Genomic DNA, 26,868 nt, shown 5'->3' on the forward strand with positions numbered 1-26,868 from the left:
CGCTGTAGTATAGCTGCCCACTGCTTTTGGCGTGTGTGTGTGTGTGTGTGTGTGTGTGTGTGTGTGTGTTCACTGCTTCACATGGGTTAAATGCAGAGGTTAAATTTCACTGTGCTCGAGTGTGCACATGACAAATAAAGGCGGCTTCCTCTAACAGAGATATTATTTTTTAAATCTCTCTTTCTGTATAATTAAAATAATCAGTAGAACTAATCACAAGGCATAAATATTGGACCTGTTATTTAACTCTGTTGTCATGGTTACAGTCACCTCTTCCTGAAACCGCTCCCTCGTTATTCATTCCACCCACTGCTCCGTAGGGGGCAGCAGTGAGGGACTGAATTCACACCTGCTGACGGAACGACTGTTTATAGTTTATTGCTGCTGTAGCGGGGGTGAGAAGACGAACAACACGTTTCACCGACGCGCTTCATCATCACCAGGATATAGAGTGCAAAGTGTCACGCTTTAATAAATACAAAACGTCACAGAGGAATAAACACTCAGGAATGTGCTGCTGTAAGTGACTCCGCCTCATCACACACAGTCACGTCGCTGATTATTTTCCTACAACAGCATGACATTAAGGCCAGTTATTTTATAAAATTAAAGTGTAAGTAATAAAGTGTCAGGGCGGAGCAGGTCTGAGAGATGGGGGTTAAACACTCGGTCAAATTCAATATTAAAGCATCAATTAGTATTTTGCTTTAAACGCTCACTCTGGAGACTGTTTATTGATTTTTTTTAAGAGAATGTTTGAGATTACACACACACACACACACACACACACACACACTTCCAGACAAGTGGAAAGACTTGTGCAGAACTGTTATGCTGTTTAAGAATATCTGGTTTCCATTCATGCGCAAATTCAAAACAGGTCAGCTATGGAGTGTGTGCGCGCGCTCATTATTGTTATACATGTGTGTGTGTCTCTCAGACACTGTGTGACATTTTGCCCCCTGCTGGTCTGTTTAAAGTCTCGTACATGCACTTCAGAGCACTCGGACTGTTTCAACACTCGGCCCAATTTAACTCCCAGGACAGATTCTGGGCAGGGTTCGGGGCGGAGCTTACACTACCATTCAAAAGTTTGGGGTCACTTTGAAATGTCCTTATTTTTGAAAGAAAAGCACTGTTCTTTTCAATGAAGATCACTTTAAACTAATCAGAAATCCACTCTATACATTGCTAATGTGGTAAATGACTATTCTAGCTGCAAATGTCTGGTTTTTGGTGCAATATCTCCAGAGGCCCATTTCCAGCAACTCTCACTCCAGTGTTCTAATGGTACAATGTGTTTGCTCATTGCCTCAGAAGGCTAATGGATGATTAGAAAACCCTTGTACAATCATGTTAGCGCAGCTGAAAACATTTGAGCTCTTTAGAGAAGCTATAAAACTGACCTTCCTTTGAGCAGATCGAGTTTCTGGAGCATCACATTTGTGGGGTCGATTAAATGCTCAAAATGGCCAGAAAAATGTCTCGACTATATTTTCTATTCATTTTACAACTTATGGTGGGAAATAAAAGTGTGACTTTTCATGGAAAACACAAAATTGTCTGGGTGACCCCAAACTTTTGAACGGTAGTGTATAACCATTGATTTTCACACTGAAGAATTCCTTCTGAACTGAGGCTCGCATGCAGGTTTGCAAAACAGCAGGCACTTGGTTCAGATTTGCTGGGTTTTTTATTTTCTTCCTTTGGTACTAAAAGCCCAGGCAGTGAAGAACAGAACTGCGCTCTCTGGACCCACGACACGTCGCTGCGGACGAATATTTCTGAACAACGATCTGATCTCATATCGGTAGAAGATGTATTAGTCACGCAAGATAGTTGATGCAAGCTGATCTAATGAAGCACTCCATTCTGGTGAAAATCCAGTTTTATAATAAATCAATCAATACAGTGTTCCGTCTCCATAGCAACACTTTCTGTTCCATCACCAACGCTGAAACAGAAAGTAACATGAAGTTAAACGGATCACGTTATGCAGCATGTGGTTCTGACAGCGGAGAGCTTTCACGCACAATCCGGATGGCACCGGGGTTTGGTTGGAGTGAGCTCCAGATCAGCGACACCAGGGATCGACTCGCTGGGACTTGACAGCAGCTTTCACAAGTACTGAGCTCTCGATTTAAAACAACACAAGTATGACAATGACCTGAAGCAAAGTGTGACTCAACTCGCTTGTTTGTTGTTGTTGCATTATCTTCAATTCTTTTATTTCTTTACTCCACTACATATCTGATCCTGATCTCTGTGCAATCCTAACTGCAGAATTCCCGGGAAGTGAGGTAAGCACATCGGAGCGTTCATTTGCTAATAACTGATATGCTGATACATTTGTTTGAAAGAAAAAAGTAGTATTGCATCTCATATTTTCCCCAAATGTACTCAAAAGTCTATAAAAACAATCTTAAAAAGGGACAGTTCCGCTTCCTAGAATCCTCTGCTCCAAGTTGCAAGTCACCATTTTCGATGATGGCGATATTCCCAAAATAATCTGCAACAATTTTGCGACATCCCGGATCATGGATCTTAAACTGTAACTTCAAATCGAAGATGTTTTGTCCAAGTAGTTCTATTTTAAATTCTTTCCATGAAGCTGTTCTGTTTTCACGTGATTATTCTGCTGTAATGTAACGGACCCGAACCGGACTCCGATGTCTCACGCGCGGCTACGAAGGAAAGAAAACACCAGGTGTGTTTTGTTCAAAGTCTCAATGTACATGAAGAAAAGCCTGGAGATGGGTTTCGGAGGGATCACTAACGGCAAATCCACGGAGGTTTTGCTGCACAGAGTAACAGCTGAGTGATTTCAAAACACCGAACTGGATCGTGGGAAAGCGGGGTCGCCCCTTTAACTGAAGTGTAACCTCATGGGCGAGGCAGCAGGTCCTGTTTATGCAGAAATCTGGCTGGGGGTTGAAAAATCTAAATGCACACATACTGAGATTCTCCACCATCTCCACACTCGGCGCAGATGTGTTTCTGGTCGTCAGTCTCTCACTGTGAGATCCCACATCTGTATGGCGCTGATGTGTCGCCGAGTCGTCGCTAAGCACCACATTTTTCTCCTCTTTCTTATTCAGCCATGAAGAGGAGGGGGAGGAAGATGAGTGAGAGCTCGAAGAGCACCATGGAAACATTTCCTTCTGCTCCGATTTATAGCTACAGTGGTGCTTGAAAGTTTGTGAACCCTTTGGAATTTTCTATATTTCTGCATAAATATGACCTAAAACAACATCAGATTTTCACACAAGTCCTAAAAGTAGATAAAGAGAATCCAGTTAAACAAATGAGACAAAAATATTATACTTGGTCATTTATTTATTGAGGAAAATGATCCAATATTACATATCTGTGAGTGGCAAAAGTATGTGACCCTTTGCTTTCAGTATCTGGTGTGACCCCCTTGTGCAGCAATAACTGCAACTAAACGTTTGCGGTAACTGTTGATCAGTCCTGCACACCGGCTTGGAGGAATTTTAGCCCGTTCCTCCGTACAGAACAGCTTCAACTCTGGGATGTTGGTGGGTTTCCTCACATGAACTGCTCGCTTCAGGTCCTTCCACAACATTTCCATTGGATTAAGGTCAGGACTTTGACTTGGCCATTCCAAAACATTCACTTTATTCTTCTTTAACCATTCTTTGGTAGAACGACTTGTGTGCTTAGGGTCGTTGTCTTGCTGCATGACCCACCTTCTCTTGAGATTCAGTTCATGGACAGATGTCCTGACATTTTCCTTTAGAATTCACTGGTATAATTCAGAATTCATTGTTCCACCAATGATGGCAAGCCATCCTGGCCCAGATGCAGCAAAACAGGCCCAAACCATGATACTACCACCACCATGTTTCACAGATGGGATAAGGTTCTTATGCTGGAATGCAGTGCTTTCCTTTCTCCAAACATAACACTTCTCATTTAAACCAAAAAGTTCTATTTTGGTCTCATCCGTCCACAAAACATTTTTCCAATAGCCGTCTGGCTTGCCCACATGATCTTTAGCAAACTGAAGGCGAGCAGCAATGTTCTTTTTGGAGAGCAGTGGCTTTCTCCTTGCAACCCTGCCATGCACACCATTGTTGTTCAGTGTTCTCCTGATGGTGGACTCATGAACATTAACATTAGCCAATGTGAGAGAGGCCTTCAGTTGCTTAGAAGTTACCCTGGGGTCCTTTGTGACTTCGCCGACTATTGCACGCCTTGCTCTTGGAGTGATCTTTGTTTGTCGACCACTCCTGGGGAGGGTAACAATGGTCTTGAATTTCCTCCATTTGTACACAATCTGTCTGACTGTGGATTGGTGGAGTCCAAACTCTTTAGAGATGGTTTTGTAACCTTTTCCAGCCTGATGAGCATCAACAACGCTTTTTCTGAGGTCCTCAGAAATCTCCTTTGTTCGTGCCATGATACACATCCACAAACATGTGTTGTGAAGATCAGACTTTGATAGATCCCTGTTCTTTAAATAAAACAGGGTGCCCACTCACACCTGATTGTCATCCCATTGATTGAAAACACCTGACTCTAATTTCACCTTCAAATTAACTGCTAATCCTAGAGGTTCACATACTTTTGCCTCTCACAGATATGTAATATTGGATCATTTTCCTCAATAAATAAATGACCAAGTATAATATTTTTGTCTCATTTGTTTAACTGGGTTCTCTTTATTTACTTTTAGGACTTGTGTAAAAATATGATGTTTTAGGTCATATTTATGCAGAAATATAGAAAATTCTAAAGGGTTCACAAACTTTCAAGCACCACTGTATTTAACGTCTCTCTCACACACACACTCTCTCACACACTCACTCTCTCACACAGCTGTGTAATGTAGAATCTAAAACATCTTCTACAGATCCTGACTTGTTAAAAAAGTATGCGATTTAAAAAATTTGCAAAAACAGGATCTATAGCGGACCTGCGTCTTTCAGGTTCTTCCAGTCTGTCAATATACGACCTGGGGTGTGCATGTGGAGGAGTTCTTCCCCTCCTTCTTATTGTTACACATTGTGTATGAAATCCAGAGAGCACGTGTTAAGTTTGTGTCGACCTGTTTCCAATCTGCTGAGAACAAACTTGCACAAAAAAAACCCCAAAAAAACACACACCCAAAAAAAAAAAAAAAAATCCAGCCCAGCTTGTCATATTACTGAGAAACCACAAAGCATGAACTCCTGTGTCCTGAACATGTTGTAAAATAACACATAAAAACATCCAAAAGAATAAATTCAAAAGCTGAACTCGTACTTGTCCGTTGCTACGCTGGAGCCCTGGAGTATCATCTGAGCGCATTAGAAAGTTTATAAACTTTACCTTTTTGATGGTTTTCGTCTGGACTAAGGCGAGCTCGCGGTTTTCATCAGCGACGTACAGAGAGAGTTTGACGTAAGGGTCACTGTGGGGGGGACAGAGAGCGCGAGAGAGAATGTAATTACATCATTCACACACTGAATCATATTCGTTTCTGTCTGAATAATTAAAACATACACATGTAAATATACAAATGAGGAAGGATCAGGAAAACCCCGGTACAATCCGAGGACACTGTTACAGTGAAACCCTGGAGCTGTTTAAAGCCCTAAGTGAGGGGTTAAGTGTTGTTATTCTATCCATATTCACTGGATATGAGCAATCGTGCACTCTGATTGGCTACTCTACGACTAGGATATCAGCTCGTATACTGCGAGTAGAGAAAAACAAAATGGCGGAGCGTGTTGCTGAACCAACCGAGGATGAAATAAAAACTACTCGAAAACCACTCTTCCACCTCAAAAAAAAAGCTACAACTTATGGAGTGAAAGTATTTGATGGTAAGAACATATCTTTATTTTTCAAGAATTATCATCATCGCCTCTTTCACAAATTGCTCATCATTTCGCTGGTTTGTTTACATTCTAAGCAGAAATGATTCTGTTGGATGTTTTGTATAAAGTTTTTATTGATCAAATTTGCAAAAAACAAAAATGCTCCGTTTCTCAAAATCCAGTGAATGTAGACAGAAAAAAAACAAACAAAAAAACCCAGTTATTCCACTCATAGTACATGGATTATAGACACCTCAGTGCTACATTCCTCGCTGGGTATTAGCTCATGTACGACTCAATTTCGTGGAATAACTGTTAAATATAGTGTTAATAACACACCCGTAAGTATGCAGAGTTTAGCTATTTAATAAACAGTATAAATATCATGCTGAAAAAAATCTGACGTGCAACTGATCATGCTCTAAACGTTCTTTACAGGAAGTCGCCTTAATGCCATCTTTTTTCCCCCCTTCTTGTTTTTCTCTTTATTATGTGCGGTGAATTGAATACACCACCACCCCATACAGGGTTCCTCCCCCGGTTCTGAAACGCCCCAATTTCTTTTTCCTGCTGTTTTATTTCAGATGATTCTGATTGTAATTCAGTCGAGGTGATGTCAGGTGACTTCGCTCCTGCTCTCTTGGCCTGTTCATGTCTGAACGCGAGTAAAACTACATTTTGTTATAACTATAACGGTCATTTACTGTAAACACACCTTCAGTGCAGCAGCTTGTGTGAGGAAACGGTGAAACTTTATGACCAAAAAATATGATCCGATCTTGCCGAGCCTCACCGCTCAGTGATGATCAGATTTCATTTTTCACAAGACGTGTCTAAGGCGGTTAAAACTTCCGTTTACTCCATCAGGTACAGTTTTGTATAAATGGTACAGCTCTGTAAAGCTGCTCTGGTTTCATAATGATAGTTTTACCTTTAAATCGAGTAAATGTATAAAAGCAAAGCAGAAAAAACACTTTTTGCTTGAGTCGAGTCAAATGAAAGAGACTTTAATAAAATTATGCTGCTGCTTCATTTCCCTTTTTCCATAAAAGTTTTAATCCATTATTTTAAAAATAAATAAAATAGATAAATAAATAAAAAGTTAAAAAACACGACATTGTGATATCAGAAAAATATATTGTGAGATAAAAGATCACAATACTGGTGTGATTTGATATATTGCACAGCTTTGTTGTATAAGTGTAGACAATTTTTTTTTTTAATATGGAAAAAAAAAACCAGGAGTAGTAGTATCAAAAAATATAATAAATACGAATAATAAACAGAATATATAAATCTACATACAGTCCAGCATCATGGGGGTCATGTATATTTTATTTTTATTATAAAACCATGATGATCTGAGCAAAGAACAAATCCAAATATTTATTTATTTAAAGTGGAAATATTGAAGAAGTTGTGTAAATGAAAAGCTTTTGTTCTGCAGCGTTTTCTTGTTCTGTACTGTAGGTGTGTGTGTGTGTGTGTGTGTGTGTGTATGTGTGTTGCTCAGGCTCCTCCGGAAAGACCTCAGTGAATAATTCCAGTTCATTCAGATGTTAATTGGTTGTTTACAGTAAGCTTTAGGATTAAGTGATTAAGCTGATGCTCTGCTGCGCTCACAGTCCTCTAATCCTCCTTTTCTCCTCTCGGAACAATGTCACGGAAAACATTTCACGTCTCTCCTGAAAGCCTGATTATCTTTCAGAACGGACAACAGGGCGGGGTCGTAAACAAGAAGTGCAGGAGTAACAAGCAAAAGGATGAGCAGACGGAGACAAGGACGATGCAGTACACCGCGCCAGACGGGCGACTTTGCACAGATAAAATAATCAAAAGTCAAAATAAAAAATGAATTATTTATTTGCACATTTCCCCCCACTTTTTAAAAAAATTATTTGGCATTTTCTGACAGCGCAGGATTCCTCGCCTCGTCATCCCTTCATCGTGTCAGCGTTGACCCTGGATCGAGGTTCTGCTTATCGAAAACATCTTTAATTAAACATCACGCCATTCTCTCATTCTCTGAGAGCTGAACTGTTCGGAGACTCAGAAAAACTAAACATTGCACCGTGTCCTGAAGTGACGTGTGGTTTTGGGGTTGTGTGTGAAGGAATGAGTAAAGAAAGAAAAATACAAATATATGAAAGTATGCAGGGAATGAACGCAACCCGTTTTCTATTCGCTCCTGAAATAATAAAATCATAAAACCGCCTGCTTTGGAATTTTTTGCCATCTCAGTCATTAAAGCAGCACGATTTATCCTTTCCTCTCCTCATTACCATGGAGACGGCCTTTTTAAGATCGCTGCTCTGTTTTGGTATTATTTGGCATTTTCTTACAGTGCAGGAGTCCTCGTCTGGCTCTCACACACACAGGCAGGCAGTGCTCGCCGTACCTCGTCTCAGAGGGCCTCCGCGCTGGGCTGCTCGTTTGACTCATTAGCTGGCTGTGTGCCAATTATATATGAATCACTGATTCTGATCCTGTTTCTGACTTAATGATTCTAATTCAATTGCGATTCGCTCGTTTGCGATTCCAGACTCTGCTCGTGAGTCATTTTCCGGCTCTGTTTTTCCATTCCTTTGATTTCTCTTATAAACAAGGTGTTTGTTTCCACCCACTCAGTGTTTTTAGTTTTTCGCACCATTCTGTGTAAACTCTAGAGCTGCACTTCTCAGCTGGTTTTGTTTCAGGACCCACAGCTTAAATGTTGGGAATCAAGTCGCAGCCCAACACCATCAACACTAAAGCTGTTTATCATATGGAAGTAAACAAATAAACGCATATTAAAATGTTATAAAATACTATTTAACAGTTATTCCATGAACTCGAGTTGTACATGAGCCGATAGGCAACGAGGCACGTAGCACAGAATTGTCTATAATCCGTGTACGACGAGACTGAGTGGAATAACTGTTTTAATCTATCCACATTCTCCGGATTTTCAGAAACAAAGTATTTTTATGGGCAGCACGGTGGTGTAGTGGTTAGTGCTGTCGCCTCACAGCAAGAAGGTCCGGGTTCGAGCCCCGTGGCCGGCGAGGGCCTTTCTGTGTGGAGTTTGCATGTTCTCCCCGTGTCCGCGTGGGTTTCCTCCGGGTGCTCCGGTTTCCCCCACAGTCCAAAGACATGCAGGTTAGGTTAACTGGTGACTCTAAATTGAGCGTAGGTGTGAATGTGAGTGTGAATGGTTGTCTGTGTCTATGTGTCAGCCCTGTGATGACCTGGCGACTTGTCCAGGGTGAACCCCGCCTTTCGCCCGTAGTCAGCTGGGATAGGATCCAGCTCGCCTGCGACCCTGTAGAACAGGATAAAGCGGCTACAGATAACGAGATGAGAAAAACTTTATACAAAATGTCCGACAAAATCATTTCGACAAAATGACAGGAGCAATTTGTGAAAAAATGCAATGATGATAATTCTTGAAAAAGAAAATACGTTCTTACTATCAAATACTTTCATTCCATGTTTTGTTGCTTTTTTTGTATTTCTGGGGGTCTTCTTCTTCTTCAGGGTTTTTTGGTGGTTGGAAAACCAACTTAAAGGTGCATTACCGCCATCGACTGGGCTGGAGTGTGGAACAGGAAATATTGGGGAGAAAAACTATATACTTTTAGCCATTTCTGTTTCTCTTAAATACTTGATAAATTTTGTTTTTGAGTGGAGTTTTCATTTCGTCCTCGGCTGGTTCAGCAACACGCACCACCATTTTGTTTTTCTCTACTCATGGGATATGGGCTTATATCCTAGTAGTAGAGTAGCCAATCAGAGCGCATGATTGCTCATATCCAGTGAATGTGGATATAATAATAATAATAATAATAATAATAATAATAATAATAAATAAATCCACTGGCATTAGATAGAGCTAATAAAGTTGGATAATAATCATTTACTACTGATTACTGTTTACTACATCCTTAATCAAGTGTAACATTAATTATTAATGTGACATTAATTATGAAAACAGACCACTGCATACAGTAAACCTGAGTAAGTACAATTTACCCGAACAAATCAAATCAAACAAACATGGCAACAAATACATAAATAAAACACAAACATAACGAGATTTAACAGGAACAGAGCTGAAACCACCACCTGTGGGGAACCTGGGGATGTGATTTCAGAGTCAGAGGACGTGAACAAATCCACCTGTCGATTCGTTTAGTTTGAGTGCATCAGCAGCAGCAGCATCACTCGCCTTCATACGCGTTCTCTTCTGCTGCTGTATGTCCTGGGACACGTCCTGTCTTCTCTCAAAGCCATGATTTATAGTCCCACTGACGATCACGATTTTTCCAGATTCCATTACTTTCTTTTCAAAAGGTTTGCCTTTATGGCTCGAGTGTTTTGTCCCGAAATACTTGATGAATTTTGATGGCTTCATGCTTTCTGTAACTCGCTGCACATTGTGGACTGCAAAACCACACACCTTTTACAGGAAGAGGGAATTTCACCCTGTTTATCGCTGTTAGCACAAACTGTTTACAGATGAATTAGCGCCAAAACTGTTAGAATTTTATTGGACGGCTCACGTCACATGACTGAATTTTTCACTGGTTACAGGGAGCTTTTTTTTTTTTAAATTAAACCTATTATTAACTTTTTTGAAACACCTTGACATTTGCTTTGTTGTCATATTTTTCCATGTTTCATCATTTGCATTTAGCAGCGTTTCTTTTTTCCATCAGCAGTCCACAACCCAATCTTAAAGGGCCCATGATCCACATTCGGGTTGCGACCCACCAGCTGAGAAACACTGCTCTAAACACCGCTGTGTGAAAATCTCCGTTCAGCAGGATCGAAACTCCTCCGATCGGCCCATCTGGCACCAACATCCATCCCACAATCAAAGTCACACAGGTCGCACTTTCTTCATTCTGACGTTTTCTGTGAACATTAACTGAAGCTCTTGACCTGAATCTGTAAGAGTTCATACACTGTACTGCGGCCACACGATTGGCTGATCAGATCAGAGGTGCGCGCACACAATCACTGTTCCACTGCGGCCGGTACTCAATCACGGAAGCAGCCCACGGTTCCACTGGTTTAAGAGCAGAGACGTTACGTTACATAACCAGATGGAGGTGTGATCTCATGTAGGGGATAAAAATAACAGCCACTGCAGGATTTTAACGCCAGAGTCACACAACAAAACCATTTACACGTGATAGAAACATCACTAGAAAAACTCCAACAGTCATTAAGAGACTGGAACATGACGTTTATATGTTTGGAATAAAACACTCAGTGAGGTGCTGTGATAGTAAACTCATCAATGGTGAACGATGATGTGGTGTAATGTAGCGGAGTTACGTCCATTTTGTCCAATTTAAACGTTCCTGCATTTACGTTTTTATTCAGTTTTTTTTTTACATTGCGCAAAGATTTAAAGTAAAACAGCACAACGGACGATAAGGCACAAACACGTGAGCTTGATAATATTTTGGCACTCATCGCACCAGCCCCTCGCCGCAAAAAAAATATCGCACCAGCCCCTCGCTCGCTCGCCCGCCGCAAAAAATCGCACCAGCCCCTCGCTCGCTTGCCCGCCGCAAAAAAAAAAAAAAAAAAACCCGCACCAGCCCCTCGCTCGCTCGCCGCAAAAAATCGCACCAGCCCCTCGCTCGCTCGCCGCAAAAAATCGCACCAGCCCCTCGCTCGCTCGCCGCAAAAAATCGCACCAGCCCCTCGCTCGCTCGCCGCAAAAAATCGCACCAGCCCCTCGCTCGCTCGCCGCAAAAAATCGCACCAGCCCCTCGCTCGCTCGCCGCAAAAAATCGCACCAGCCCCTCGCTCGCCGCAAAAAATCGCACCAGCCCCTCGCTCGCTCGCCGCAAAAAATCGCACCAGCCCCTCGCTCGCTCGCCGCAAAAAATCGCACCAGCCCCTCGCTCGCTCGCCGCAAAAAATCGCACCAGCCCCTCGCTCGCTCGCCGCAAAAAATCGCACCAGCCCCTCGCTCGCTCGCCGCAAAAAATCGCACCAGCCCCTCGCTCGCTCGCCGCAAAAATCGCACCAGCCCCTCGCTCGCTCGCCGCAAAAATCGCACCAGCCCCTCGCTCCCTCGCCGCAAAAATCGCACCAGCCCCTCGCTCCCTCGCCGCAAAAATCGCACCAGCCCCTCGCTCCCTCGCCACAAAAATCGCACCAGCCCCTCGCTCGCTCGCCGCAAAAATCGCACCAGCCCCTCGCTCGCTCGCCGCAAAAATCGCACCAGCCCCTCGCTCGCCGCAAAAATCGCACCAGCCCCTCCCTCGCTCGCCGCAAAAATCGCACCAGCCCCTCCCTCGCTCGCCGCAAAAATCGCACCAGCCCCTCCCTCGCTCGCCGCAAAAATCGCACCAGCCCCTCCCTCGCTCGCCGCAAAAATCGCACCAGCCCCTCGCTCGCTCGCCGCAAAAATCGCACCAGCCCCTCGCTCGCTCGCCGCAAAAATCGCACCAGCCCCTCGCTCGCTCGCCGCAAAAATCGCACCAGCCCCTCGCTCGCTCGCCGCAAAAATCGCACCAGCCCCTCGCTCGCTCGCCGCAAAAATCGCACCAGCCCCTCGCTCGCTCGCCGCAAAAATCGCACCAGCCCCTCGCTCGCTCGCCGCAAAAATCGCACCAGCCCCTCCCTCGCTCGCCGCAAAAATCGCACCAGCCCCTCGCTCGCCGCAAAAATCGCACCAGCCCCTCGCTCGCTCGCCGCAAAAATCGCACCAGCCCCTCCCTCGCTCGCCGCAAAAATCGCACCAGCCCCTCGCTCGCCGCAAAAATCGCACCAGCCCCTCGCTCGCTCGCCGCAAAAATCGCACCAGCCCCTCGCTCGCTCGCCGCAAAAATCGCACCAGCCCCTCCCTCGCTCGCCGCAAAAATCGCACCAGCCCCTCGCTCGCTCGCCGCAAAAATCGCACCAGCCCCTCGCTCGCTCGCCGCAAAAATCGCACCAGCCCCTCGCTCGCTCGCCGCAAAAATCGCACCAGCCCCTCGCTCGCTCGCCGCAAAAATCGCACCAGCCCCTCCCTCGCTCGCCACAAAAATCGCACCAGCCCCTCGCTCGCTCAGCCAGCAGAATAATCACAGAGAGGAATATGAGGCATTACACATGATCTGCATCTTATGTACTTTATTTTCAAAACTATTTCATGTTGCATGATGGACAGATTCCTCCATCTACACCTCCCTCCCTCCCTCCCTCCCTCGATCTATCTGTAGTGGTGTATAATGCAGGATCATGCCCTGAGTGTCCGGTGTGTCCCACTCATCGCTGAGAACATTAATATCACTGCAGTGTGTTTGTTCTACTCGTATTACTCTTCATACATTATTCAGCATGAAACAGAGTAAAAACTTGCAGGTGTTGGATAAACCCTCAGTGTTTCACTGAACACACTGCACAAACTCTGACAATAAACAAACATCATATTCGAGCCACGTCTGCAGTTACACCACAGCACTCATGAGCTCTGGACTCTGATTGGTCAGAGGAGAAGGTGGTGTTGATTAATTCTCTAGAACAGCAGCTCTGACAGTAGCGCAGCTTCCCATGACAGGATTACGTTCAAAATTCACTTCACCTTCAGTAAATAATTAAATAATATTAATAAGTAAACTGAAATAATCCAGTTTCTCCACAGGACTTGAAAGTTAAACCTGAATAAGCTTAATTCATTCGCAGGCATTGAGAATTCTCACATCGCAATTTCAAAGGATAAAGTGATAAAACTCAGCATTTCGTTACGACTTTTTCCTCAAGCCATTCCGAAAGGGATATGGACTTTTATTCCATCGTATCGTTGTGATTATAAGAAAGGAGGATGCTAGAATTATTTCAGCACCGAGCTTATAAGTATGAAAGCAAAAAAGTAGCAAAAATGCTCAAAACTAATTTTATTAGTGACGCGGGTGCACGCGCGTCACGGGGAATCCCGCCAAACCCACGGGGTCTCGCGTTTTATTTTATCCACCAGCAACATCATGGAAATTTGTGAAGGAAAAAAAAAAAAATGTTGTGAATATTTGCCATAAAACTTGTGAGCAAATTAAAAATAAGCACTGGATAAAAACTCATCTCTCTTACGTAAATAAAAGATACAAATTTTGTTGTCCAGTAGTCAGGTGTTTATGAGATACATTCCCTTGCGCTTATGATCGAGTTCCCTGTAGTGGTACACGTTCGTACAGACATCATTCGGTCACAAAAGCGATAAATTATTTTTAAAAAAAATCAGGTGGATGCTTTTCTATATTCTCTTACGTATAGAGTACGTACAATGTGTCGTTCTGAAACAAATACAAATTATTTTCAGAGGAACAAAGAACACTTCAGGACGCGTGTTTGAGGAAAATAATCAACTTCAAGGCAGTACGAGCATCTCTGCTTCATCACTCCGCCTCGTTAGTTGATTATTTTCCTAATACAGCATGTCCTGAAGGGGGTTATTCCTTATTTAATAGCAGTTGTAATCTTTATACGCAGTAAATAAACGTTTTATTAAACTTGCACGTTCACAGCTTTATTTATTTATTTTTTTGCTTGTGTGTTTGTGAGGAAAACTAAATATCATGATACATGTTGTGTATCGTAGAAATGATACGGCATCACGATACATACACACGATATGATATTTTCGTCATATCGTGCAGCCCGAGTGAGAAAGTCAGAGCTTTCTGTGTGCTGTTTGTTAAAGTGTAATAGGAGCTGGTCTTGTAAATATTCACCTCGAGGCTGGTGTTTTGGTGCTGCGAGTCAGTGACTCAGAAATACATGAGTTAGAAAATGTTTGTAGCTCTGAACTTGCTTTCATGCCCTCTGGGATTTATGACAATAAGGCCGTTTAGTAATTAACCCTGATTTGTATTCGATGTGGTCTTTCATAACCGTGTTGACTTTCTAATGCAGCAGCGGTCCGGCTGTACTTCGCCCTCGAGAACTTTAACTCGGCTTTTTATTGTCAAAACTTCACACCTGATGAGTCTGGCTCACGTTTAACCCCTAAACCCCACCACACACACTTTGCGGTCAAACCTTCATAAACAGGGGCCTTCTAAGAAGCATAAAAAAAATAGTTTAAAAATGAACTCTGAGCAGGTTCGGGATCTGAGGAGAACTCTTGTTCATGTTTTTCACAACGCATGGTGTTTTTATCAACAACGACTGATCATGATAACTTTTAATAAATGAAGTGTGATGAAGCGAAGTCGATCATTTTCCTCCAGCAGCATGCAGTGAAGTGTTTTATTCTTTTTATATGACAGCAGTTTCCCAGTGATGACTTCTTTTATTGCACTACAGTGTGCTTTTTTCTTTTAAATCCCTTTACAGTTACACTTAATGTTGTGGAATGTCCACAAATCAGTGACTGTTTCACAGAGACTCCTCCCACACCGAGTTTTTAATCGGTATATTAATATTAAAACGAGTGCATTAATATAAACCCGTGATTCTCAGCTGCACTACTGTCAGAGCTGCTGTTACAGAGAATTAATCAACACCTCCTGACCTTCTGACCAATCAGGATCCAGAATTAAACTGAAATGTTTTCCATCAACACGTCCTGTATTTCTGTATCGTTCAACCTTTCCTAGAGGACGCAAACAGGAAGTAGATGATTTCCCAGCATGCCTCCAGGGTCCTGAGTGTACACTCGCTCACGTTCCTGTAAAACCAGGTGAGAGTTAATTCCTAACCCGAGTCGTGTGTATGAATGTGTGACAGCAACCACAGGTAAAATTCACACTTTTAGAAAGAGTGCACACGCGTTCCAACATCTCACTTTCAGTACAGGAAACAGGTGTGTGTGTGTGTGTGTGTGTGTGTGTTCTTACCTGGCACCAATGATGTCCTTCTTTGCCAGATCAATGCCTGCAATGACCTTAACACGAAGGACACGCGACTCATTCTGGAGAGAAACACACACACACACACACATTAATAAAACTCCACATGAGTAAAACAAACATTGTGTGTAAAAAACAAACAAAAACATTAACAAACAGCAAATATTAGCATGGAGGAGGTGTGGCTTCAGTGTCAAGCTCCAGAAAGGGGGTGTGGCATATCCCTGTACTTCAGTAGTGGAGGAGGTGTGGCATCTGTGCATCAGTAACAAAGGAAGTGTGATCTCTGTCTGTCAGTCATAATGAAAGAGGTGTAGCCTCTGTCTGTCACTCATAGGAAAAGAGGTGTGGCCTCTATATCAGTCAGTTACAGTGAAGGAGGCGTGGCCTTTGTGTCTGCTAGTCTCCTGAGGCAGGTGAGGCCTCTGTAGCAGTGAGTTACAAGAAAAGAGGCGTGGCAGTTCATATGACACATGATGACATTCTTTCACACACACCTGTATGTACACACACACACAAACACCCTTCTTGGTGTGTTATCAGTCCAGCTGATAGTAAACGTACGTGTGTGTGTGTGTGTGTGTGTGAGGAAATGCTTTCTCTGATGTATGACTTTCACCACATGGAGACACCGAGACAAGGAGACACGTGAACTTGACTGCTGCACTTTTATTCCTGAGAGAGCAACCAATAGGAAGCAAGCACAGGAAGCAGCTCTCCAAACAGGAAGTGATGATGAACGTGTGCATAAGCTAATATTTTACTAGTTTATACAATTAGGGCAGGGCTCGAAATTAACTTTTTTTCTTTGTGTCCCCCAGTGGTCCCGAATTCTGTGTTGTATTGTCCCGAATGGAAGCAATAGTGTCCCCATTTTTTCCCTCTCTGAAATAACCAGTGGTTAATATTATCATATGAAGTTACTATTATATTTGTAACTATGCGATTTTGAACCCTTTATATCATTTTTACAATAAGTCACAAGACACAAGCGACACATGTCCTATACATCATCTACTTCAAAATTACAGTTATTGCATTTTCAGTTTATTAAACTTTGGCGATCTCACTGTATGAATAGATACCCGTTTATTTAAAGGGGCCAACTAGCTCATTCAGAAAATGTTTCAACTCCCTACATCTGCAGTACACTTTAGTTGAAAATAAGACCCCTTTTATGTTCATTTCATCTACTTATACCTTGAATATCTGTTGGCACTTATAAGGCAAACTTATCATTTTCACCATTACCGTTATCCATTTTTATGAACTTTCCGTTATCCATTTTATGAACTTTCGCTGCCGAAGCGTGGGTGCAAATGTTAGCAACATCAGCACAGTGCCAGGTCCGAGCCTAGTTGTGCTGCTGACTGACTAAACTTTCTGAACTAGAAAGACACCAAGAAAACTCACTTATTCTGCTGAACGGTATCTTCCGTCAATATCATCCACATCATTCCTGTTGTATTTTATAACGTGTCTAACAGTGTTCATTAAGTTCATTCAGTTGCTAGCGTTGCCTGCAGACCAGGCGATGACACTTTGGATCCTGAAGGTCCCGGAGACGTTATGTCTGGGCTTTCAGTTTCTTCCCCGCGGTCGGTCCACTTCAACCACTTAAGCATTTTTGTTCTGGCAAGAGTCGGCGCAGCGTGTGCGGTAGCAATTCCATTCCAAGTCCATATAATGCGGACTCCGGCCGAAGATTCTAGAACAGAATGCGCTGCTCTGTAGCCTACGGATGCAGGTGCATCGAAAGTGTAGCTACTATGTATTTTTCGCTGTTAACGTTTTAAAATTAAAATTGACAAATTAAGTGAATGTCTACGTATGTGTTACGGCTTTGTAAATAATATTAATGTAGAACTTTTTTTCTAGATCTATTTTTTTTCCATTGTCCCGGGATTGTCCCAGATATGATAATTTTGTGTCCCGATGACATTTTTTATGGTCCCCGGGACGTCGGGACACCGTTAGTTTCGAGCGCTGAATTAGGGGGAAAAAAAAAAGGAAGGAAGAACATCTGTTTGAGGGTTCTGCAGACAGACAGACAGGTAAATACAAAGAAAGACAGACAGACAAAGTGACAAATGGGAAGACAGGCAGGTGGACAGGCAACGAGACAGACAGCTGATTGTGATAATTTATAATGATTTTTGACTTTTTGTTAGGTGTTCTGACAGTAATGAGATCAGTAAAGACAGAACATGGTGTCGGGTTCGACACAGAACCTTTAAGAGAGACACAAAAAAGCCATTCTAAAGAGCCTATTTGATGTGTGTCACATGACTCATGATATTTAAATATGAAAATCATGCAGGAACATAATACAAATCACATCACACACACCTCTGAAAATAAACCTTATGGATTGACAACAACAGAAATCCAGAGAAGCTTCTAGAAAACAAACAGAGAATTGAATAAAACAGAACCAAAATCAAATGAATCAAACATTCACTTTTTATTTTGACTTGATGAGGAAAGTGAAATGTTCTACATGCACAGAGAGGTTTTATTTCTGGAGCAGTTTGTCATGAAAAACACCAGGATTAACGTTCTAGTGTTAATTTTTATTTTATATTATTGACCCAAAATGAGCTGATGTAAGAGCCATGATTCACAAAGAATCAATTATTTTTCCAATTTTTATTAATCATCATAAACATTAACGTAGAGAAATGTGATGGAGTCAAGGAGACAAACTGCTTGGAATGAGAGCGTGAGCGCTACAGCGTTGCATAAGACCTCCACTGTGCTGTTCCACGTTTCCACCAGGACGACTCGTTTTCTTACACACCTGTTCAAACGCCTCGTCTGCTCTGCAGGTATTTTAAGCCCTGATGAAACATGCTCAGAGCTGTGATATGATTCTGTACACTGATTACTTCCTCTTGAAACAGCGAATCAGAGTACTAGCACGTCGAAATGCTTCAGTGATTAACACAACAGCCAACAGCGCTCCAGATACACCAGGCCACAACCTCTGAACTGAAACACACCTGACAATAGCTCAGTAAACTCGCTCATACACTGTTTATATTTTAAATCAATCTCAGACAGACAAGAGATACACAGACAGCTAGACAGACTGAGATAGACAGAGAGAAGTAGAGTCTCAGTCAAAACCATTACGCAACACGGCTTTCACTTCTTCTTCTTCTTCTTCACCCGTCCAGTGAGTTCTGGGTCGGGTCCAGCCGGCTCACCACTGCACTGCTGCTGGTCTCGGATAATTTAGAGTAGCAGTTAACCTAACCTGCATGTCTTTGGACTGTGGGGGAAACCGGAGCACCCGGAGGAAACCCACGCGGACACGGGGAGAACATGCAAACTCCGCACAGAAAGGCCCTCGCCGGCCACAGGGCTCGAACCCACAACCTTGAGGCAACAGTGTTAACCACTACACCACCGCGCCGCGGCTTTATACACTCATTATTAACAACACGCATGTGAGAGTGTAACACAACAACCAGATCACAGTGACCACTGAGAGAGAGAGAGAGAGAGAGAGAGAGGGGTGTAGTGAAGTGTAATCAGGTGGTTATATATTATTTGTGCTGCAGTGTGTGAGACTCATTAACTCTCAGGCTGATGTATAAACATATAATAGAGGATTAACTAAATTCGAACTCACTGAAAACTATTTCACCATCACGCACACACGGGTTTGAGAAGGTGAAAGCAGGGCACCAGGATTGGCATGGGGTAATGACTGAAAAAGGGGTAACAGGGTTGATATAGGGGTAATACTATCGACAGAGGGGCAACAGGGTTGACATTAGGTGGTCAGGGTTCATCTGAGGTAATGGGGGTGATATTAGGACATCAGGGTTCCTGCAGGTATTATGAGGTTGACAGGGGGTAACAAGAATTATCACTGGTATATTTTACATCCTGAGTGGTGCCAGAGGAGTGGGAAGAAAAAAAAAAAAAAAACCCTCACCCTACCGGTGATCGCGAGTTCAAATCCTGAGAATGTCAGACAGCCATGTCTGTTAAACAAAAACAATGGCGGCTCCCGTCAATCACAGTGACACAAGCCAACTGTGGGTGTCTCTGAGCTCATGTATGTGGAAGAAGGCAGATAGCGCTTAAAAAAAAATCCCCAAGAATTTAAAGTTGAATAGTTTTTAAATAAAACCATATCGATACCAGCAGATACAGAGATCAGGATGAGAAGACGTGGTGGTGTCGGGCCGTCGCTATCGTTCCCCTCCTCAGTTGCAGAGTCCGTGCTACAGATTATACACACAAACAGGTCTGTACGTTGGCTTGTGTGTGTGTGTGTGTGTGTGTGTGTGTGTGTGTGTACACAGTATTAGGGCCTCTGCATGCTCTTGCGACAAGGCTTTCGCAGATAGCTTTTCGCAGACAGTTGTAATTTATCATTGAGCCGGGAGTAATAGGCGTGCGCGATGTTATTCACCGCCACAACGCAAGGGGGCGCGAAGTCGCGAAATCGCTAGGAGTAGTTGGTGGGTGTGGTTAGTGGAGTGTTTATCCTCTGGTTACTTATAATGACTAGAACTGGAGTCGTATAGATGTACGCATAGACATCCTATGTCTATGGATGTACGTACTTCCTCGATCAACCGCTCTTCGTGCTGCTCCATCTTCGCTTGTGTTTTTAAAAATGGCGGTCGTGAAAACAAACCAAACTGGGAAAGTAGGGAAGCGGAAGTGCGTGTACAGCGGATGTAGAGTGGACCAATCAGAGCCCTCTTGTCTGCGACGCTGTCTGCGAGGCTTCTGCGGTGGTCACAATTTTTGGGAGGTGCGCGCAGAGCGTCTGCGAAGGTGGGGGGGGGGCTACGCAGACGCTATCTGCGACGCCATCTGTGAGGACTGCGTTGTCAGCATAAATTGGCCTTAACTCATTTCAAGCTAAAACGTGATGCTGTGTTTACTGTTAATGCTGTAAGCAGCCATTTTGATTTGACGTCACTCTCTGAACTCAGGTTTGAGGAGACCGTTGAGAGACTAACTTTTTTTTTCCAGGAGCTTATGTAAAAAAAAAAAACTAGATAGAACTCGACGCCAACAGCGTCGATGGGGACGCCTCCGCCCGGTAGACCGCACGCCTTATTAAGTTGTGATTTGGGGATGGACATTTGACCTCACAGTAATCTTGACCTGGTGAAATTACTTGCCTTGGAGATATTGCGTTCACAAGGTTTTCGGACAGACATTTGACCTCACAGTGACTTTGACCTTAGACCTTTTGATCTCAAAATCTAATCAGTTCGTGTTTGTCCCAAAGCGCACAAATGGTGAAAGTTTGGTGAAATTCCTTTCATTAGCCTTCGAGATATCGCGTTCACAAGGTTTCGGGACGGACAACCCGAAAACATAATGCCTCCTGCACCTTATGGTGGTGGAGGCATAAAAACCACACACACACGACACATCATATCCATCCTGTACTGTTTTAGTGATATTATTACCAAAACATGTTTCAGTGACAGAATGAAGGGAACAGTAAGAGCGCTGAGACTCCAATCCATGTAAAGCAGGTCTGAGAAGCGTATCGAACCTACAGAAGGATCACAGTGAAAACTGGCTCACACTCCAGCAGAAAATCCTCAACAGGTGCCTGGGATAAAGATCAAATCCCACAGTTTGATTCTTACCTCAGAGTTTAAAAGAAATGAAACCCACAGGCTCATTCCTGGGTTTTGAGGCGGGAGCCGTCTTTCAGTTTTACAGCAAACAGAAACCGGGAACGATACAGGAAGCTGGTGTTGAACTGTTCTCAGCTGATTGGGATTTTATGTGCACTACGGGAATACAATTCATTTAACTGTAATGGAAGTGGAAAATTACCAGAACTCGCATATATATGTGTGTGTGTGGAGAGAGAGTGTGTGTGAGTGCAATTATGAATTAAGTGGAGCTGAGACTTGAGCATACATGCAACATCCGTTACATGAAAAAGAATATAAACACTATTACACCACAGCATGTTTCAATTCCAGATTGTAACTGGCTCTATTCAGGTGTTGATTAATTCTCTTTGGTACAAATATGGAGGTGATTATAGGAAATCCCGCGTGCTGATTGGTCGAGAAATTCTGACTATTCCTCGATAATCACCTCGAGTGACTCGGCAGAATGGCGTCCAATCGCTTCGTCACTGTAAGTGAGGAAGAATTACAGATGATTAAAGAAAATGCTGTTCCTACAAGCACTAAAGATGCTCTGAAGTTTGGTCTAAAACTATTCGAAAGGAAGGCAGGGTTGGGATTTATTTTACTGATTTCAACACAAAGGATTTTACGTGACTCAGTGTAAATAAGTGACAAGCCTGTGCTGCAAAGTCATTACGTTTACATGAAGATTTTGAAGTTTGAAATAAATTATTTTTTTTAATCCATCCATCATCTCTAGCCGCTTTATCCTGTTCTACAGGGTCGCAGGCGAGCTGGATCCTATCCCAGCTGACTACGGGCGAAAGGCGGGGTTCACCCTGGACAAGTCGCCAGGTCATCACAGGGCTGACACATAGACACAGACAACCATTCACACTCACATTCACACCTACGCTCAATTTAGAGTCACCAGTTAACCTAACCTGCATGTCTTTGGACTGTGGGGGAAACCGGAGCACCCGGAGGAAACCCACGCGGACACGGGGAGAACATGCAAACTCCACACAGAAAGGCCCTCGCCGGCCACGGGGCTCGAACCCGGACCTTCTTGCTGTGAGGTGACAGCGCTAACCACTACACCACCGTGCTGCGCACTTGTTCTAATATTAATACATTATCATTTCTATAGCAACAGTTATAACATCAGGGTTTCGTAAGAGTCGGACGTAAAGCTGTAACTTTAAAGTGCATATTCTGGACCAATTTCGTGTTTTTTTTTTTTATATGAAAGTATGTCCCTTTACACACTCATCCAGAAGGGTAATTTTGCACAAGGCCATCTGTCTACAGCAGAAAAAATTAAAATAAAACACATCTGGAAAAATCCCAAGGGAGTCTGGAGCCAGGTTCGTGACGTCACCTGCGGAAGCGCCAGCAGGCTGTGCGAGCTTGCACGGTTTCAGTGCACAGCCTGTGTAGACCAAGTTTAGCAGCTAGCGATTTTGCATTGAAATATGGAATGGTCACCTGAGTGCAATGTTACTTCACCTTTCGATGAAGAATATAATGAGACGTCAGAGTCTCATTATATTCTTACCCTGGCAACAGTCAACTTGTGAACTGCTGATTTTCTTGGTCTTTTTCTCGGCTCTGCTTGGTCCTTGGGTTCCGGGTGCCTCGCACGAAGCGCTCCCATTTCTCTCTCATTGTCCGATCTTTTGGAAAACGATGAGTACTAGTCCCATCAAGATTGATGTTGCTACACCCTCCTACGATACATCTGTTAACCATTTTAATAATTACACGATAACGTTGAAGAAATTTGCAGAAAACCACCTGGTCGTTTTCCCATAAAGAAACCAGCGCTGACGTAGGATTCAGAAGGAGGCGTCCCGCACACGGCGTCATGAAAATCAATGTTTGCCGGGAAATCCAAATGCCAAGTTTTTTCAGAGGTGGATCAATTCGCCTCAAATGGCTTGATTTCAACTGAATTTTTCTGGTATTGCGCAAGGTAAAAGAATTGCGCAAAATGTGGCAGATATTTGACCAGAGTTTAATATAAAATAGGAGAATTACATTGATCTCGCTCCTGAATTTACCCGTGATATGCACTTTAAAATTTCTGATGTCTTCAGGACAGAAGAGTTTACACTCCTGTGTGGTTCCCAGGCTGGTGACGGAACGACTGTTTGTAGCTACTATAATGTAAATGAGAACAGGAAAATTTTGTAGCATTCCATAACATTAGGCATAACTAAAAGCGGATTTTTTTTAAAGTGTTTTCTAATGAATGAAAAATCGTAATCAGTGATGAACTGCTGTGATATATAAGAGGAATAAAGCACGTGAGGGCGTGTGAAGTAACAGCATGACACGGAGCGTTTTATTCCTCATCTCATTATCTGTAGCCGCTTTATCCTGTTCTACAGGGTCGCAGGCAAGCTGGAGCCTATCCCAGCTGACTACGGGTGAAAGGCGGGGTACACCCTGGACAAGTCGCCAGGTCATCACAGGGCTGACACATAGACACAGACAACCATTCACACTCACATTCACACCTACGCTCAATTTAGAGTCACCAGTTAACCTAACCTGCATGTCTTTGGACTGTGGGGGAAACCGGAGCACCCGGAGGAAACCCACGCGGACACGGGGAGAACATGCAAACTCCACACAGAAAGGCCCTCGCCGGCCCCGGGGCTCGAACCCGGACCTTCTTGCTGTGAGGTGACAGCGCTAACCACTACACCACCGTGCCGCCCCGTTTTATTCCTGACACTGGAAATTGAATTTAAGTGTACTGGCTTGAACTTATGCCCATTTGTGACATGTGGGTGTTCCACATACACTACCGTTCAAAAGTTTGGGGTCACTTTGAAATGTCCTTATTTTTGAAAGAAAAGCACTGTTCTTTTCAATGACGATCACTTTAAAGGAACAGTCCACCGTATTTCCATAATGAAATATGCTCTTACCTGAATTGAGACGAGCTGCTCCGTACCTCTCCGAGCTTTGCGCGACCTCCCAGTCAGTCAGACGCGCTGTCACTCCTGTTAGCAATGTAGCTAGGCTCAGCATGGCCAATGGTATTTTTTGGGGCTGTAGTTAGATGCGACCAAACTCTTCCGCGTTTTTCCTGTTTACATAGGTTTATATGACCAGTGATATGAAACAAGTTCAGTTACACAAATTGAAACGTAGCGATTTTCTATGCTATGGAAAGCCCGCACTATAATGACAGGCGCACTAACACCTTCTGCGCGCTTCGGCAGCGCATTGATATCTGAGCTCCGTATCAATGTGCTGCCGAAGCGCGCAGAAGGTGTTAGTGCGCCTGTCATTATAGTGCGCACTTTCCATAGCATAGAAAATCGCTACGTTTCAATTTGTGTAACTGAACTTGTTTCATATCACTGGTCATATAAACCTATGTAAACAGGAAAAACGCGGAAGAGTTTGGTCGCATCTAACTACAGCCCCAAAAAATACCATTGGCCATGCTGAGCCTAGCTACATTGCTAACAGGAGTGACAGCGCGTCTGACTGCGTCTGACTGACTGGGAGGTCGCGCAAAGCTCGGACAGGTACGGAGCAGCTCGTCTCAATTCAGGTAAGAGCATATTTCATTATGGAAATACGGTGGACTGTTCCTTTAAACTAATCAGAAATCCACTCTATACATTGCTAATGTGGTAAATGACTATTCTCGCTGCAAATGTGTGGTTTTTGGTGCAATATCTCCATAGGTGTATAGAGGCCCATTTCCAGCAACTCTCACTCCAGTGTTCTAATGGTACAATGTGTTTGCTCATTGCCTCAGAAGGCTAATGGATGATTAGAAAACCCTTGTACAATCATGTTAGCACAGCTGAAAACAGTTGAGCTCTTTAGAGAAGCTATAAAACTGACCTTCCTTTGAGCAGATTGAGTTTCTGGAGCATCACATTTGTGGGGTCGATTAAATGCTCAAAATGGCCAGAAAAATGTCTCGACTATATTTTCTATTCATTTTACAACTTATGGTGGGAAATAAAAGTGTGACTTTTCATGGAAAACACAAAATTGTCTGGGTGACCCCAAACTTTTGAACCGTAGTGTATCAGTGCATGAAGGCTTTAAGCAGCAGAAATGACTTCTTGCTGATGGTTCACTCCTTTAAATCTGCTTCAAACCGATGAGACTTGTGTGTATTGTATAAGGGACGATATTTAAAAAAAAAAAAAAAGCACAGACTGTAGGTTTTGTGAAATTATTGCAGATGAAATCTCCATGTGGCTTTGATTCATGAGGCTGGTTTTCTCCCTGTAAGTTCACACACCATGCTCTGATGAGTTCCAGCTAAAGGCAGAGATTTTGCATGGTTTATTTTGCATGCAAATCAATCAGTCAATCATTCATTTATTCATATTCCTCAAACTGGAAATGAGTCTTGTTGTCAGAATGAAGTGTCACTTTGGATGAAAACAGCAGTACACCAAGCAGCACCTCGCCCAGATAACACGACCTCACTGCTCAAGGCTGACATTACACAATTACAGGAGCACAAAAGAGTGTAAATAATCTCACCTCGTCTTCAGAAAGCCCATAAATTGGCTCAAAATTGGCAGCCATGCAGGCAGGAGAGGAGCTGAAGCAGTGAGGAGCTCAGGCAGCCAGAACAATAGTGCCCCCTTCTCCAAAACAACAACGCTCTCTCTTCACTCCACACCGAAAGCGACGCCTTAAAACACACTTAATCCGCTGTCAGGTCTTAAATCACTCATGTACTTTAATATAAATGTAATATCACCGAGCTGTTTTTACTACAACGTCCAAAAACTTCATTAAAAAACCCGTTGAAGCGATGATGAGCTCTCCTCTCATTCCCTTCTCGCTCTGTGGCGAAAAGCACTTCCGCTCCAGGACACACCGCCTTCCGAGATGACCGACAACTCACCCGACCAATCATGATACGCCTTTGGAAACGAGCCGACCAATCAAATCGCTAAAATGGCGCCGGAGGAATGTGTAGTTTTCTACGGAGTCCTTCATGGCGAAAACAAAACCAAACCCTTAGCCGTAATGTTATCTGCTTCGACGAGCATACATTTTAATATTTTTTTTTAACGATTCTACCACATTAACGAGTCACTCCATCATTGTTTACACTCATCACACCTCAATTTATTAGTTTTCTGTTGCTTAGCTTTTCAGTTTAGTCTTTACTATATATAACACCACAAGGTGCTTGTGACGAGCTACATGCTAATAGGTGATGGCGATATATCAGAATTATGTCATATATCACGATATGATATCAAATATCACGATACTTCACAATATTTATTTTTTCTAGAGTTGTTGAACAGGTTCTGAAATACTCCGATAAACACTCCACAAGTGAAAGAAAGAAAACAATGTTACTTAAACATTTGGATCAATAAAAAAGCAACTAAATAAATGGTATAAATGTTTATTTTAAATTTTAGCCTGACACAATTTGTGATTAAATGATGGCTCTGTTTTACTGTAATTTTTTATTGCAAATGTTCTTATGGAGGTTACAACATACAGTATACAAATACATAAAGCAAAGGTACTTTTAATTTTTTTTTTAACAAACCACTCGAAAATTATGAA

The 26,868-nt window shown here is 43.0% G+C and overlaps 1 protein-coding gene across 2 annotated transcripts in view; it reads right to left on the reverse strand.

Moving 5' to 3' along the window:
* nedd4l (NEDD4 like E3 ubiquitin protein ligase) overlaps nucleotides 1-26,141 on the reverse strand; it is a 79,959-nt gene extending 53,818 nt beyond the window's left edge. For both annotated transcript variants that reach the window (XM_060935335.1, XM_060935334.1), the window contains exons 1-3: nucleotides 25,816-26,141; nucleotides 15,644-15,717; nucleotides 5,335-5,416 (exon numbers count right to left, since the gene is read on the reverse strand). In XM_060935335.1, the coding sequence (XP_060791318.1) occupies nucleotides 5,335-5,416; nucleotides 15,644-15,717; nucleotides 25,816-25,860 (201 nt within the window). In that variant the 5' untranslated portion in view covers nucleotides 25,861-26,141. The remainder of the gene's footprint in view (nucleotides 1-5,334; nucleotides 5,417-15,643; nucleotides 15,718-25,815) is intronic.
* Nucleotides 26,142-26,868: the final 727 nt, after the last annotated feature.

The sequence above is a fragment of the Neoarius graeffei genome, chromosome 12 (assembly GCF_027579695.1).
Source record: "Neoarius graeffei isolate fNeoGra1 chromosome 12, fNeoGra1.pri, whole genome shotgun sequence".
Classification (NCBI taxonomy): Eukaryota; Metazoa; Chordata; class Actinopteri; order Siluriformes; family Ariidae; genus Neoarius; species Neoarius graeffei.